The 16520-nt window shown below is 39.4% G+C and overlaps 1 protein-coding gene and 1 long non-coding RNA gene across 2 annotated transcripts in view; both read left to right on the top strand.

Moving 5' to 3' along the window:
• The window catches only part of LOC118431479 (proteasome adapter and scaffold protein ECM29-like), a gene marked incomplete at its 5' end in the record, with an annotated part of 55163 nt that extends 41608 nt beyond the window's left edge, over positions 1 to 13555 (top strand). Inside the window, 15 exon segments of the mRNA XM_035842719.1 lie at positions 5106 to 5165; positions 5350 to 5506; positions 5939 to 6030; positions 6462 to 6528; positions 7266 to 7397; positions 7601 to 7666; positions 7991 to 8202; positions 8467 to 8510; positions 8735 to 8789; positions 9064 to 9210; positions 9349 to 9484; positions 9939 to 10044; positions 10430 to 10530; positions 11161 to 11232; positions 11776 to 13555. Coding sequence (XP_035698612.1) covers positions 5106 to 5165; positions 5350 to 5506; positions 5939 to 6030; positions 6462 to 6528; positions 7266 to 7397; positions 7601 to 7666; positions 7991 to 8202; positions 8467 to 8510; positions 8735 to 8789; positions 9064 to 9210; positions 9349 to 9484; positions 9939 to 10044; positions 10430 to 10530; positions 11161 to 11232; positions 11776 to 11915 — 1587 coding nt within the window. The 3' untranslated portion in view covers positions 11916 to 13555.
• Positions 108 to 3489, top strand: LOC118432295. The gene is made up of 3 exons (XR_004833050.1): positions 108 to 179; positions 1501 to 1541; positions 2352 to 3489. It is a non-coding gene; the product is annotated as an uncharacterized LOC118432295 (long non-coding RNA).
• Positions 13556 to 16520: the final 2965 nt, after the last annotated feature.

Below are 16520 nucleotides of genomic sequence, written 5' to 3' on the forward strand. Positions count from 1 at the left end.
CAAGTTTGTTTTGTCAAATGTACCATGAGTTGAAGCCTGAACGCAGGGCGTGCATTATAGCGATCGACTTCTTGAATTCCCCGCTGGTCCCTTACCAACAATCCCAAAATTCAATGCGCATGGTGTGTTACGGACGGGCTGGATCGACGAAGCCGCCAAGGACTCTTCCAGTTGAAAAGGTTGGTACTGGCATAAATTTCGATGTTAGATGCTCAGGATTGCTTTTTTGGCTAGACTAAATATGTGTGCACAACCTCTATCAGAACTGGTAGGCAAACGCGTTCCAATCATTATTTGCGGGCCATTCTGTAGCGATCTGCCAATATGTAGATAGTCATTTTTAGATAGCAGAATGGTCCGTAAAAAGTTGCCAAATTTCTGTATTCCGAGGTACGCTGAGCATCAGACTTTTTGTGTACCTTCCTAAATGTCCGATAGTAATTTTACCGTTTTCGGTTTGCTCTCACTCACTCAGCGTACCGAGATATTGGGCCCGAAACTGACCATGAAAGTAGCGTGTTTACTGTTAGCGGCGTCATTTTTAGCCTCCACCAGGCCTTGCTACGGGGGTGCGTGGATCGTACAATTCGGGAAAAAAATCGAGAATTGGCCAAGGGAGTCAGTCCACGATTAGATTCACATTTCCCCTCCACGGCCGACCAACCTCTCTGGTAGCAAACCCTTGCCTTTGGCAAATTATTCTCCTTATGAAACCAGTGTAGTCAGTCTGGTATTGAGGCTATCCATTTTTTATTTTGACATACGTCACATGCACGTGTATGGCGACAAGCGACTACTTTCAGCTCTTACTACAGTGCTAAAATCTCTGCATCCCGGAAAGCTAAGGTCTTCAAACGTTTTGTGTACATTCCTTAACTGTTTGATAGTAACACGACTGCTTTCGGTAAATTTGTAGTTATACCGTTTACGAGAAATTGGGCCTGAAATTGACCTTGCATTCAGAGTGTTTTCGGCTAGCGACGCCATTTTTTGTTGACATGTGATGACCTAGTTTACTACAGTGCTAATATCTCTGCATCCTGAAAAGCTAAGGTCTTCAAACTTTTTGTGTGCATTCCTAAATGTTTGATAGTGACTCGACTACTTTTGTTAAGCTCGTAGTTATACCGTTTACGAGAAATCGGGCCCAAAAATCGGCCTTGCATTATGAAGTGTTCGCGGCCACGCCATTTTTGTTGACATACGATTACCAAACTTTTACATTGTATTCAAGTGCTAACATCTCTGTATCCCCAAAAACTGCGGTCTTCAAACTTTTTGTGTACATTCCAAAATGTCTGGTAGTCACTCGACTGCCTGTAGTTGTACAATTTACAAGAAATTGTTCCCAAGGTTGGCTAAGATAGCAGACACCACCGGAAGTGCAGGATTTGCAGAATTCCATAGCATGCAATAATGTCATAGTACTCATAGAGTTCCATGTCTTTAAAATTATGCATGAACTGGTGCATAACTGCCACTTCTGTTTTTGTTTGATAGAAAAGAGAAGGACGTGGTCGAGGAAAAGCCCAAGTCAAAAGGTAATTAATTTTTAATTTCATTACTAGTAGAAAAGTGTCCTCATGTGCCTACTTACATGTATGTATAGTTATTTCTTAAAATGACAACACTGGATTTGTCAAGTGACATGATATGTTTGGTAAGATTACTTGTTCTGGTAAAAAAGATTGACAGAAGTGTATGATTTGGGCTAATGGACTAGGCACTGGTATACCTCAAAGTCAAACCAAAATATTTATTGCACTAACAGATTTTGTAGTGCATGCAAAATCTAATCATTATCATGACAAGCTTATAATTGCTTCTTTCCTGGGAGTGACTCTGAAATTGATATAAGAAATGTTCTCTGTTTTGGCATGTAAAAGAATATGTGGCTACTATACTGTATAGTAGCTAGTGTAAATCTATATTTAAAACCTTTCAAATATCCGATTTAAGAATTATAGTCAGTACAGTAATATATATTGGGTGCAGAAATGTGCTAAGCACTGTTATAAGTGATATATTCTTTTGTAGGCAGCCCAGAAGCCATTCTTGCTTGCTTGCATGCTTCATGGATGTTATATTCAGAAAAGCCATCTTGGAGTTGGGTGATGTTGTAATACTAAGATCATACTAATAGTTCATGTATGGTCGATTTCAGCAAAAGGTTGACATGGAAGAGTCAGTTTTTGCATGGAAAGGGAGATGGAGTTTGTAAATTTCAGCCTCTCTTGTTATTCATGATTGTCATTTTTAACATAGATGCAAATGTGGCCTAGTATTATTTTGTCATCAATGAATATCTTAATCACAAGAACATTGTTGACTTCAGAATATATTCTTTGCAGATGACCTAAGGCAGCGGCTGGACTACAGTAAGAGGCAAGGAGACTATGTGGTCAAAAACATCTATGAGAAGAATCAGGACTACACTTTCAAAAAGAAAGGTGTTGAAGGCTGTCATACACAGGCGTCGGGAGTTTTGTGGTGGCTAGGTGCTCCAAAAGCCTGACTTTCCAGGCCAGACAATAAAACTGCAATTGCACAGTACCGTTCAAGGTTTACAGGCTAGTAAACAAGTCTCGTTTGGAACTCTACTGTTTTCATGGTCATGTTTTCTCATTTTTGTTATGTTTTTTATAGCATACATGCTTTATATGACAAAACTACATGTAGTTTCTGTTTTGAACGTTTCAAAACTGCTGCTGCTATTTCTCTTAGACACAAGAAATGTGAAAATATAAATATTAATTCATGAACATGCAACTTGAACATGTTGGCAGTAGCCCATATACTTCAGGTTAAATCCAGGTAGATCCTGATATACTGATTTTATATGACAGGCTATATTATTATGTTAATAAGGACAAGTTCCCATTGTTTATCCAGTGGATCATTTTATTCATAAATATCCTGCCTACATATGTCAGAAACAAATGCTGTTTTACAACAATATATGTGTGTCCACCAAAGTTTTCCCTGCCTATTTTTGAAAATTACACAGAAATGTAATTGTATATTGATATAATATACATGTCTTTCTTGCTGTATATCTAGTTCAAAGGAATATGAAAATAAGGATACTTAATATGTTCAAGGTTTCTATTTGGCCTGTTGTATAAAGCATGGATAGGTAGATAAATTTATACAGGTGAGGTAGATAGATGTCCGCATTTGGTTGAATGCACCTGTTATAGTGCAAATAATGTGGACACTGTGTAACACTGTTATCAAGATTGTTTTATTTTAGCAGTAAAGCCTCACCCTAATTCTAATTCTAACCCCAAGCTTAACAAGAATGGATAACCCTAACAGTAAAAACTTAGTAGAATACAGATTTATAGATCACTCTCTGGTTTAACGTCAGATCAATTTAGCAATTGAACATGTGGTGGCGAAATAACAGGAAAATGTCCTAATTAGTCTCATCTTTAGAGGGATAGGTCTGTCTTATTTTGGTGACTGCACAGGCTGGAACCATGCACTGCACTGCTGATCTCCCAAGATGATTCTTGTGGTGATTCTGGGAGAAACAAAAATGCATGTAAATTGTAATGTTATATTTTTTTTTTTGTATTAAAAGATTGCAACAAGTACACTACTTGCCATTTTGTTTCAATCTGGTTATTTTCAGATCTTGGTATTGCCCTAACAGCCCCCCTCCAAACATTTCCAACTTTTCACACTAAATTGGTGGCACAAGTTATCACAAAACTGTCAATTTCTTCACACAAAAAGTACCGGAAACTTTAGGTGCACAACATATCAGGTAATATACTGTAGTGAAAAAAGGTTCCTGAAAAATTTTAGTATGATTTATACTTACTAAGTTCAGAATGGTGCAGATAAAATTTGTCTGGTGCAGGTAATTTTCAATGTTACCTGCACTGGTGCAGGTATACAAAAAAACAGTATTTCGAGTCCTGCTACTAGATTTATATGGTCTTATATACAGGTCACAAATTCGACCACATGTGGCTATGTTTCCGTTAGCTCACCATCGTGCGACCCTACACACAGATCGTGCAAAATAAATGGAACAGAAACACAAAATCTACATTTACCTATTTCTCAATGGCTCCCTGACATCTTCCAGTCCAAGTCATTTTGTCACTGTAGATAATATAAGTGCAGTTTTCAGTGCAGACCTCATGAGACGGGATGGAATATCTCGTGTAGCTTGACGCATTTCAGCTGGCTACGGCAGCTCCCGACACCCATACCGCCGCGATTGGGGTTGCTGTGGTCCACGGGATCTGTCAGCTCACGAAGGTCGTGGCAACACATACACTCACAGTCACACACTGTAGGCTGCAGTTGTAGTCACCGCATCTGCACCATATGCTTCTTGGCGCTAGCATGCATGCAACCCTCCGTCTCGTAATCCCGGCCGTCCCATGCCGCCCCTGGTTGCGTGGCGGTCCCAGCAAAGGCTTCTGCAGGCTGATTGTTCTCATCGCTACTCTCCGACTCTCCAGAATCACGTTCAGGCTCATATGCGTATGGCATAATGTAGTCTGGGTCGAACTAGTCTGAGCCACGGCCGCCTAAGTCCGCCATGACACTTTGTCGTCTGCTTCGTGTTTTGATCTGTGCGGATGCCCATATTTGGAAAACCCGTGACGTCAGGTCAAAGCCGAGAATTGGAAGCGGTCCCGTATGGGGGTTCATAGGTTTAGAACAGTGTTTGGTCGAAAAGTCAGTCGTGGTGATTTAGTCAAAAGTCGGGTGCATTTGTATTCCGAAGAGTGTAATATATATGGGAAAAATACCCGTTTCATGAGTGGAATCCCCCTTTAACGTTCTAGTTCCAGAGACAAGGCCGCTAACCACTGGACGCATGCTACTGCAGGATCAGTATGGGGAGAAAATAGTTCATTAGAAAGGTTGATGAGCTTACATTGACAATGCTGTGTCATCTTAGATGCTGGGATGGACATAGTATGTATAAACATGTATATGTAGCTTACATACACTTCCTATGCTTTGATTTGATATTAAAAATAGCTATATATAAATGAAATGAAATACAATTGTTTACATTTCTATCTTCAATTTTAGTATAAAACAATATGATAATCTCTATTTTCAATTATCTGCAGCTTGACAGTGCCAGAATAGCTGCTTCAAAAGCTTCTCCTATGATGGAAGTTGCCAACTTGGTACGTAAACATCCTCTGTCTTCTCCTCTGTAGACTCAACAGGTGCCTCACAAACTTGCATTGATAACATACTATTTCTGTTCATGTGGCACTGAGGCACAGAAGTACTAAAGGGGAAAAATTTGAATGGCTTTTCAGTTTTATATTGTGGGATATGGTGTAATAGCCATGATCTTGTTCCCAGTGTGTGCAGTATGTGGATGGTGGTGTGCTGCCAGATCTTGTTCCCAGGCTGACGGAGCTGATCCGCAGCGGGGTCGGCGTGGCAACCAAGGCGGGATGTTCCAATTTCATCATCTCCCTGACTGTGCAGTGTTCACACGAGCTGCAGCCTCATGCTGGTGAGATATGGAATATTATAACAGAAATCATATCAAAGATATCTTAAAGTTTAAGGAAAGCTGCACTAAAAATGGAAAGCCTTCTACACTATGGAAAATATACCCCAACATAAAGTTCTCACATAGTTTAGAGCTGTCTCGCTGTTTGAAACTCGTGTCATGCTGAAAGCTACTCACCTGGTGATTGAATTATGTGATGTCAGCTTTCTTTTAAGGTACATGATTGTACAGTATCATGCAGGGTTCTTTTTTTGTAGATTGACTGGAGTATCCTTTTGGGTCATTACAGAATGTACAAACCTTGTACATGAAGATTAATGAAAATTGTGAGACATAAAGTAATGCTCATGGTTGCATTTGTATCTTACTCTTCATAGCAGCTGAGCTTGTCATGCCCTTTGACATTTCTAACCTTTGACCTAATGTGTCCAGGTAAGCTGCTGTCTGCCCTGCTGTCAGGTCTGAATGACAGGAACACAGCTGTCAGGAAGAACTATGCTGCTGCTATAGGTCATCTTGTCAAGGTTAGTGGGCCCTGAAACTCTCTCATGTGCTGTAATCTCGTCCATTGTGTTTTGGAAATGAAAAATATTGTATGGAATGGGGAATATATAATCTCCAAGCAGATCCTACGGTGCCATAAGATAGTATCAAAGCTGGCCAAGGAATGTAGCCGGCTAAGGGAGTCAAACAGGCACGGGAAGTTTGATACTATACATTACGCACCGTGGATCTGGTTGGAGATTAGGGAATATAGGTGGCCAGATGGTTTCATTATAATCTACATCAGGACATTAAGAGTGAACATTTAGACCCAGAGGTTTCCAATAATTTACCCAGATGATTTGAAAGATTAATACATTTTGCAATTTTGCAGCGAGTTGTAAGATTTTACGTTTCAAAAACCACACATTTACATTTCAACTAATCGGTTTTCCCAAATCTTTATTTTCAGTCTGCCAAGGATAGCAGTGTGGAAAAATTAATAGCAAAACTCAAGACATGGTACCTGGAGAAAGAAGGTGAGAAAAAGCTTACTTCATGGTTCAGGTACAGTATTGCAAATATTGTAAACTTATTGAACAATTACCTTCTCATTATGCTCTAGAATTTGTCAGTGAGTTGTAATAAGTCAGAGTGCTAAGCATTCTTTGATGAGAGCTTCAAAATTGACTTTCAGTTTGATGTGTTGCTTAGGACATGGAATGCCAATATGGGAAACTTGAATCACCTTATTTTTCATGGATCAATTAACATTAATTGTAAAGGAAACCTGAAGGTTTTAGATCACATTGACAATTCATAGTAGAGTTTTCTTCTCTCACTAACTAGTTAATCTTACCTGCTGACGTTTAGAGCCTGTCAGACATCTTTGTCGTCAAAATGTCAGCAAGTAAGATTAACTGGTTGTGAAAAAAGAAAACTCTACTATCTCATGACCTATCAACCTGATGAAATTATTTTGGAATGTTGTCACTTGTTTCCCCTGTAGAGTCCAGCATTAGACAGGCGTGTGGACTGACCCTACAGGCCATAGGTTTTTAGATCAACGCTCATGTTGACATCTGTTTTCCCCTGTAGAGTCCAGCATTAGACAGGCGTGTGGACTGACCCTACAGGCCATAGGTTTTTATATCAACGCTCATGTTGACATCTGTTTTCCCCTGTAGAGTCCAGCATTAGACAGGCGTGTGGACTGACCCTACAGGCCATAGGTTTTTAGATCAATGCTCATGTTGACACTTGTTTTCCCCTGTAGAGTCCAGCATTAGACAGGCATGTGGGCTGACCCTACAGGCCATAGCCAGGCACAACCCTGACATCCTGAAGAGACATGCCACACAGGTGCTGCCGCTAGCTTTCCTGGCCATGCACGAAAAAAGGGACAAAGGTACTCCCAGATTATTATATCTTCGATACCTCTCTTGAGCACAGACCCTTCAAGCAGTTTAGATTTAGGAAATTATGCTACTTGTTTGTTGGTGGTACAGTATATATGATATGTTTATCAGTGCAATGCTTGAGTGGAAGAAGGCTGTCAACATCAGTGTTGTTTATCCATTGTTTGTTTGTTTGTTTGTTTATTCTGTACAGATACGGGTGGAGAGACAGAACAGGGCCAGTCAGTCTGGGAAGAAGTGTGGCTAGACTCCATACCAGGTGAGTCAATGCTGGGATTTTCTAAAAGATTTGGAATCTCCTTCTTTCAGTTAAGGCAGCTACCTTCAGCATGTTGAAGATTATGCTGCCTATAAAGGGAGAGTCTACTGCAAGGTTGGGTGTGGACAAAATATGGAATGTTGTAACAGGGAGGGAGGGATGTGTGGGGAGGAAACTGTCCTTTAACCTTTGCAACAATGCTTTGAGTTTTTGCCTCTTGTATTTTTATATTTGTAGATCTTCACCTTTCTTCAGTCCTACAAGGCATGTGATGTTACAACAATCACCTGAAGTTGTAAAAAGTTTTTTTTCATACACGCATAGGTACGGAGAGTGGTATAAAGTTATACCTGAAGGAGATAATAGAGTTAGTTCGGCCTGCCCTGGATGCGCAGTCCTGGCACACCAAGGCCCAGGCAGCCAGCGCCATGAACACCGTGGCCACCAAACTGGGGCCCAACCTGGGCCCTCCCCACCTGGGCACCATGCTGAAGGCACTGGTGGGGGGGCTGGCGGGTAGGACATGGAAGGGGAAGGTAAGGACCAATCTGATTTTATACTGTCAAGTTGTAAGATATTAATGCTAAAGTGGTTTGACTGCATTTTCAGTGCTAAACAACCATGGCAACCAAGAAAACTATTTTATTAATATTTACCTGATGAAAGGCTATTAAAAACTGTACTTACTGTTATATTAATATGTGACATTCACTGTGTAGTGTTGTGCTTTGATAGTTTATATGCCCTTTGAGGCTTCATTGAACTGTATTTTTGAATCTGTTGAATCTGTTTATTTGCAGGAGGAACTACTCAAAGCAATAACGTCTGTCTGCATACAGTGCAAGTAAGTACAACCACAGTATCGCTATATATAACATTTGAGATTTTCTTGTTAGAAATCACTTTGATAGTGGCATGACATTGTCATGATCAGTAAATTTATGATTCAGATCATCACGTGTTTAACTTTAAGTAGCATGTGTAGATACATTGTGCACACTGTACATGAAGTCTAAACACATCGCACAAGGGTCCTTTTACTGACAGAGAATTTTCTTCTTGACATAGAACTTCTCTAGCAAATCCACAAGAAGGAACAACAAACCAACCCTCAGTTGAAGAGGTATGACTGGTGATAAACTTTGAATTTCTAGATCTAAGTTGGTGATTCTGCTACATTGTATTACACATCTGTTTATGGAATAGAAAGATAATTCTTTTTTTTACTTAAAAAATGTTTTTATGATAATTTATCATTTAATATTCTTTGCTTAAGTCTGAGGAAAACTCAATGTTGACTACACAAGGCACTACATAAAACCATGCCATGTGTTTTTTTAACTGGTCAGTTCCCTTGTTCTTTGTTTTGTTGTTCTGCACATTGTTTTCATTACCAGGTTGTTGAGGCTGTGTTAAAGGAAAGCAGGAAGGAAAAGTTGGAGTATAAGAAAGAGGCCATCAGATGCCTGTCAGCCACCCTGGAGACCTACAGCCTGGATAGATTCAAACAGATTAGTGATATCTTGTTCCCACTCCTCAGAAAGGTCAGTGTTTGCAATGTTTTAATATACAATTGACTATAAGATAATGAACTAGATTCTACAACTGATTTTTTTAGTCTTGATAATGATTATTATGAAGAATCTGCAGTTCAGCCACTAAATGAGACATCTTTCCAACAGAGCACAGATGGAAATGGGAACAAAGAAGCTGATGAAGATGAGATAGAGAAACACAGTCCTGGACTGATGGAGGACTTCCTCATCACTTCTTATGAAGGACTGGGCAAGGCTTGGCCACAAGAAAAACAAACACAAGGTGCTCTTTAATCTCCAAAGTCTTTATTCTATTCAAGCCTGCACATACAAGTAATCTTTAAAATAGTAATTCCCCATGAGATTACAAAGCTTATATTCGAATGTGTTGACACATCACAGAAAAAACCCCAAAAGGGACTCTTCTATCTCTAGATCATTTTTTGTACACAAGATTACACATGCACAGAATTATTGATGTAAATTGCTCTTACCCTGTGGAATTACAAGGCTCGTATTTAACTGTTAAAGGTAACACATTACATACGACATGTGTATACTGTGGAGTTATCCATTGCGTACAGTCAGCTATTAAAACTGTTAGTATTTCTAGGATATATGATACTTCTAACAGAAAGGTGTTTATGCAGGCGTGTCCTTAAACAATCTGTTACTGTCTACAGCATGTGTACGTTTAACAAATGATGGTATAACAACTACTGTACTTGTACCTGCAGCGGAGTACCAAGAGCAGTTTGGAGCTCTCCTGTGTACAGCCCTGACCAGCAGTACATGGAAGGTGCAGTGTGCTGTACTCAAGGCAACGGCATGTTACATAGATAGGTGGGTCTCGCTTTCACTCCAAACTTTAAAATTATGTTAATTATACCTTCAAGTAGACTTAAATGAAGTTTTATTAAAAAGCTTTTGTAGAAATATTGCTGTAAATGAGATATACTTATCCCCAATGAAATAATCACTGCGATCTACTGTTATTAGTTACAACATACATGGTTACATACAATGTAGTTTGTATGACCAATTTTTGTTTCAGTTTAAAAACAAAAACAAGTGGTAATTGTGACACCTTTGAAATAATGCTAGAAAATAGGTCAAATTTAATACTGCTATCTATTTTGTATTGCCAGCATTTTTGTGTTTCTTTCAATTGTATATTGTGTAATTCTGTGAGTAGGTGTTTAAACAGATTAATGTCTGTTGTCCTTAGATTGTGGATGCTACAAGATGGTGTTACATTAACCAATGAGGACACAACAACCCTCAGCAAGTTTGTGGAACAACTCATACCCCCTCTGTGCCAATGTCTAGGTAAGGAACTGTCTGCTTCACCGCTTGCTATCATTTACAGCAAACATCTCTAGATCTATAGTGTAATATGTACATTAGGAAGATTACCTGTATATAAGGCCACACCAATTTAATTTCTTGGTTCACGGATTCGCTCGCTCCTATTTTTTGGGAAAAAAAATAAAAATAAAAATTACCACTCAGCAAAATATCACCATTAATGAAACCATTCACCAACTTTCTGGTGTAGCAAACAGAAAAACTGACACTACTATTGTAATTTTCAATGAACAGGTGCTGTTACTGTACAGTAATAGTGTTTTTGTACTTTTTTCAATCTGAAAACTTTTTATTCTTTATGTTTTGGATTAGCCCTTACCTTTACCCCAACCATTTTACAATTTTTATTTCTATTTTTATTTCGCCCTCTCGCTCCATATTTTTCATGAAAAAATCCGTGAACCAAGAAATTAAATTGGTGTGGCCTAACAGTTACATGTTGTTTGAATGTATATGGATGAAATCATGATAAGTAATACATTCAGTTCAATGGCCTTATTAATTAGTCTATTGTCTTTGTTGTTGCATTTTGCATGGTTTTATGTACAAAATGTACATGTTATATTAATGATAAACGTGTGTTATCCACAGAAAACACAAAGTACACCACCATCAGATTAGAGGCCAGTAGTGTTGCTTCTAAGCTGCTAAAAACATTGTCTGGTGAGTATGGTACAACCTGCAGCATACTTTTACTTCTTCAGTAATATCCCTATACTTAGTCTAGTAACATTAGTATACTATGGTATACTACCATATTGTACATTTCCAAGCACCACAGAATACTTGTATTAATAGATAATGCCTTGATTTTCAAAATAGATTTTAGCAGTAGATTGCTTATTATCCTTTATCTACACATTGTTTCAGACAAATCTATAGCTACATCTATACTGAGTTTCAGATGAAAACTGACCATTTTTCTAGAATGAATCTGATAAAAGATTTAGGCACATAAGATTATTACCAGCCACCCTAGTATAATCCATCTATATTAAACGTTCTTAAGATTAAATGCCTTAAATGTTCTTTCTATTTGACCCCAATGCAACTATACTTTCTAAGACTATATGGTTGCCATGTCCTGGCTTAGTAGGTCAATATATGCAATATGGAACCTGTCATGATCGGTAACCAATCAGAGCTGAGCTTTCGTAATTATGTATTTCAAACAGAGCTTTTCTAACTGTTTATCTGCCCCTGCAGGTCCAGACAAGGATTCCATATTGCCTCCCGACTCTCTCAGCTGCTTGCAGAAGTCTGCAGAAAAACTGGGGAAGGACTCAGTCCCCGAGCTGCAGGACAGGGCTGCAGAGATGAAGAGATTACTGCAGCCCTCCTCCTGAGCTTTCAGGCTCATTTTAGGACGACATTCGTCCCTCTTTTTTTCTTACTGTGCTCATTTGTAGATTTTTTTATCCCTTGGTTTAATATATGATGATATTATAACTAGAGTAATGGGAGGTTGGTACGCATAACCATGCCAAGCACCCTGCCCTCCCTTGAAATAGGATTCTACTGTATGTGCAAAATGATACTACAAAAGCTAAATCAATTGCAGTTCACTTAAAGAGTTCACAAATATATTACCAGTGACACAGTAGTAGGCATTTTAAGTGCATGTCGATGGTAAACAATGTAGATAGAGTTTAATTCATAGTTTGAAGTTGTGATAACAAATGGCCGTCCTAAGCTTATCACAAGTTCTAGACTTCTGCCTTGCCCTCTCAATATGAGAAGCATGTATGTTGGCTATTCAGTCAAACAGTGATGTTGAAATACAGGAAATTTTTTTCCTAGCTGAAAATCTTATTGTGATTCTTATTCATTACTTCATAAAAAAAACAGGATTTGGTCTGTGTGTAATGTTGTGTTACACCTAATTTCACAGTAGCTTAGCATTTTACTTTCATCCTTTACCATTTAAGTTCAAATTGAGCACACTAGAGTTGTTCAACACATTTGCTTTGTGTAAGCAACCAAAAGCATTTTGAAGAAAATTTTTCAAGTGCAATACTGTCTATGCAGGCCAGATAGATGCTTCCTGTATGTATGTTATGATGCTATCATTGCACTGTATACATGTAGCTATGTTGTATTTCAATTGTCATGTACACACATGTTGTGTTATCATTGCTTATATTACACATTGGTACATGTATTAACAATGATTGGCAAAGAAACAATTTTAACTATCACAAAATTGTGATAGAATAATCCAACTTAGTGGAGGGAATAAAATGTTAAAGGCTTTGATGTAATATAAACAATTCACCAAATGTTTTAAAGACTAGCCCTGCAAACAGTGGTGGGCATGATTTTGATGCATCCCTAAGGGAGAGCTATATTTCGTTGTGACAAATGGATTTTGCTTCTGCTGTCTTCCATTGACAAAGACTAGATCGGCCTGACAAAAGATACTGTAGAATTCTGTCTTAGAGCTGCTACAGTTATACTGAAGAACCTACACCTCCTTTACATTTGTCAAACATCTAAGATATCCTCCAAGAAGATTATGATGGAACCTGAAGTACAATTGCTCTCTTTGGCATTCCTAGAAGCCAGGGTCTCCTTCAATGCTTTAAAGTTAACATTTCGTTGGTAAGTGTGGTAGTTTGATTTGAACTCGTAGCCCTTCTAATAAGAGGGAAGAAATATGATTAAAGAAATGAATTTGATTTTGGGTAGATTCTTCTAGATAATTGGCTTTGTGCTGTTTTGCCATTGTAGATAGATTTTAAGATGCTTTCATTACAAGTAAGGCATGCTATTGTTGCCACAAAGGAAAGACTTGTTGATGAACTTGTATGACCCTGTTGTAAAACAGGGCTGAAGATTTGCCTGAGTTGATTGCATGAAGTTTGACATGTACACCTAGCAACTTGTTGATACAGTGTCACTGTACTGAGAAGATATATAGATAACAACTATTGCTGCAACTGTGCACTGAGGACATATTACCAATAAAGAAATTGAATTTTACACACATTGAAGTTTGTAATTTTAAAGTTTGATGTGCTAGACATCTCCTAGTAGGTATAAAGATCCTGATGCCAAGTGTGCACGTTGTATTATTGTGGCCCAGCACTGCCCCTCCCATTTCTAAAGCTATATCAGTTGAATCTATTGTCAGTATTACTGTCCAAAGGAAAAACCACCCTCTCTCTGGGGGAAGATCTCAGTAAAAACCTCGGGAGTCAGATTCTCTCGAGCATGCTCCCTGATGCTGGAGAGACGCACACCCTCCTCAATAAGACTCGCCTGACTCTCTGCAGGAAAGAACCCTCTAGTGTGCATGAGCACCAGGTTCCCATTCCTATCAAACCCTGCAGACCCAGAGGAACCATGAAACATGACACTTGAGTGGTACGTGGCCTTGCGGGGGTCCTCGCGCGGGAAATTTGGATTGTCAAAGAGGACATGAATGGCGTAACGTTCGTCTAACCCAGACACGGGACAGAAGTCAATCTTCTTTCTCCTTCCACCAGGATGACCCACAACAACTACCACGTCATTCTTCTCAAGTGTGTCTGAGATGAAAGAACCAAGGGGAATAAGATCTCCCAGATCATGACCTTGATCGTCATTGACATCTAATTCTAATATAGCATAATCCAAGTCCTTGTCATGTGACAAGGGTTCCTTGTTGGCAAATGCAAAGAAGCCACTCTTGTCTTCAAATATGACACGATACATGGTAGGGTCTGGTGAGTGTTTCAAGGCATCTAACATCCATTCGTAGATGTGGTTTGCAGTCAAGATTTTGAATCTACTCAGGAGGGACCCTGTTCCCGACCCACCCGGCCATTCTATCTTACACACTGACTGTTGCCTTTCACACACCAGACTAAGATGCTTTGGCATAAAACTGAGCTTGTTCTTACTGGAGAAATTTTCAGCTTTGATCATGAGAAGGCATTTGTTAAACTTGATCCTCTCGTGTTCTTTCTCTGTGTCAGAGTCTGGTAGGAGGTTGATGCCCAAAATCTGAGATGCCAGTTGTTGTAGTTTGGTGAGTTCCTGCTTCTGAACTTGTGACTTGGACCTGTGCATAAATTGATTAGATAAACTTTTGATATCATAATTTTCTGAAAGCAATATATGAGCGTTAATTCCAAGATCAGAAATAGGCCTGGTTGTATTTAAGTCATATTCTTGTGTTTCTAATCAAGATACATTTGTAAGGAGTATGGAGTTCCCGTCATTCAACATTAGAAGGATATAAATTTACCTAATTGATTATGGTAAGCGCTTTATTTTGTGTACGGATATAGAGTCTTAATTTTGTAACATAACCTGTAAATGATGTCAATAAGATTTTGCAGAAAAAAGATATAAATTGCATTTTTTGTATCTTGTTTATAGCTTTTGCCATACATATGAATGATAAGATAGATTCTGTTACAATATCATGTTGAAATATTGTACTGATGATGAGATGCGCAAAGCCTTGATTTCTAGCATACTACGTAATGTGGAGTTTGATTTTACCTCTTTTCCTCCCTGGCAGGTGTTGGTTTGGCTTTGCCGTGCTGCGGATCCCGACCATGTTCCCGCTTTGGTCCGCTTTTGGCGACTGCAACCTTATTGTCCGACCGTGTCCTGCTCTTTCCGGGGCTTTTGTCGTAAGTTAGAGAGTCGATGATATCACAGTTTGGATCTATAGGAACCTCGCGCGCATTGATACTAGTCTTGTACACTTCTAACGGCGTTTGTCCAACCCCTGCAGTTTTGGCAGTGATATCGGCCCCTGCTTCAATGAAGGCTCTCACTACTGTCACGTTACCCCACAATGCAGCTGAATGGAGGGGGGTAAAGCCGTCTTCTGTTACAAAGGACAGATTTGCCTTGGCCTTCGCGAGCATTTTGCACGCGAAAACGTTTCTAGAGCTAAGAGCATGCACGATGAGGCGTTTGCCGTCTTTCAGAATGTTTGGGTCCGCTCCTTTATCCACTAGCAATCCGGCAATTCGGAAGTCTTCCTCATCTGCCGGACGTTTTGGATTTTCATTGTCCCATTTGTAGCAGAGTGCCATTTCAAGGGGACTTCTTCCTTCGTCGTCGCATCCGTTCGGGTCGGCACCGCACGAGAGCAGCACACTGACCAGCCGCAATAAGTGGCGTTGTACGTGTTATATCTCCTAGTTGAACTTGGCCGCGGATAGAACTGGTCAAGTTTACACAGGCACCAGCAGTGACCAGATAATAAAGAATCTCCTTCAATTTTTCCCGATGGGACAGACATGATACCATATATTTGAAACATGCGTACATGAACACTGTAGTTTTCATACACTCGTGCCCATTGTGATCAAACTCAGTGTTTACATTACCCCGGTTCAACCACGATATTTCCTCCAAGAGTTCAATGTCTGCGCTGTGTATTGCACTACGGAGGTATTCACAAAAGATCCCTGTTAATACCGACTTGGGAATGTTTGGAGAACAATTTGTCACGATGGTGTATCCCAGGCTTTTCCCCGACATGCCAGTTTTTCGTGTATTTCAGATATCAAATTTGTCAAAATATTAGTATCACGGCAGGTTACAATTCCTGGCGTCGAAAGTGAAAGCACGTTAATCGTTGTACCTATTTGGTTTCAGCAAAATCATCGGTGCCTCCACATGTTATGTAGCTCCCAAATGCCTTTTGCAGAATGTCGACAAGAAAATGTACTTTCCTTATGAAGTCGAACGTTTTCCTTGCGACGTCTTCTCTTCGCAACTGCTATATGATTTGGTGCCTCTTTATAATGACTCAGAACTGGGGATTTCCAGCGCTAGTTAAATCAAATAGACGGCGCGCAGAGGACCATGGGACTTTGACCTTGGCTTTGTTCTATCAACATACAATATACAATATATATATATATTACGGATTACTTCCTACATCGTAATTTGATGTTTTCCATATTACAGTGAGATTTGTACTACATGACGTATACATGATC

Source organism: Branchiostoma floridae, chromosome 15, assembly GCF_000003815.2.
Source record: "Branchiostoma floridae strain S238N-H82 chromosome 15, Bfl_VNyyK, whole genome shotgun sequence".
NCBI classification, from domain to species: Eukaryota; Metazoa; Chordata; class Leptocardii; order Amphioxiformes; family Branchiostomatidae; genus Branchiostoma; species Branchiostoma floridae.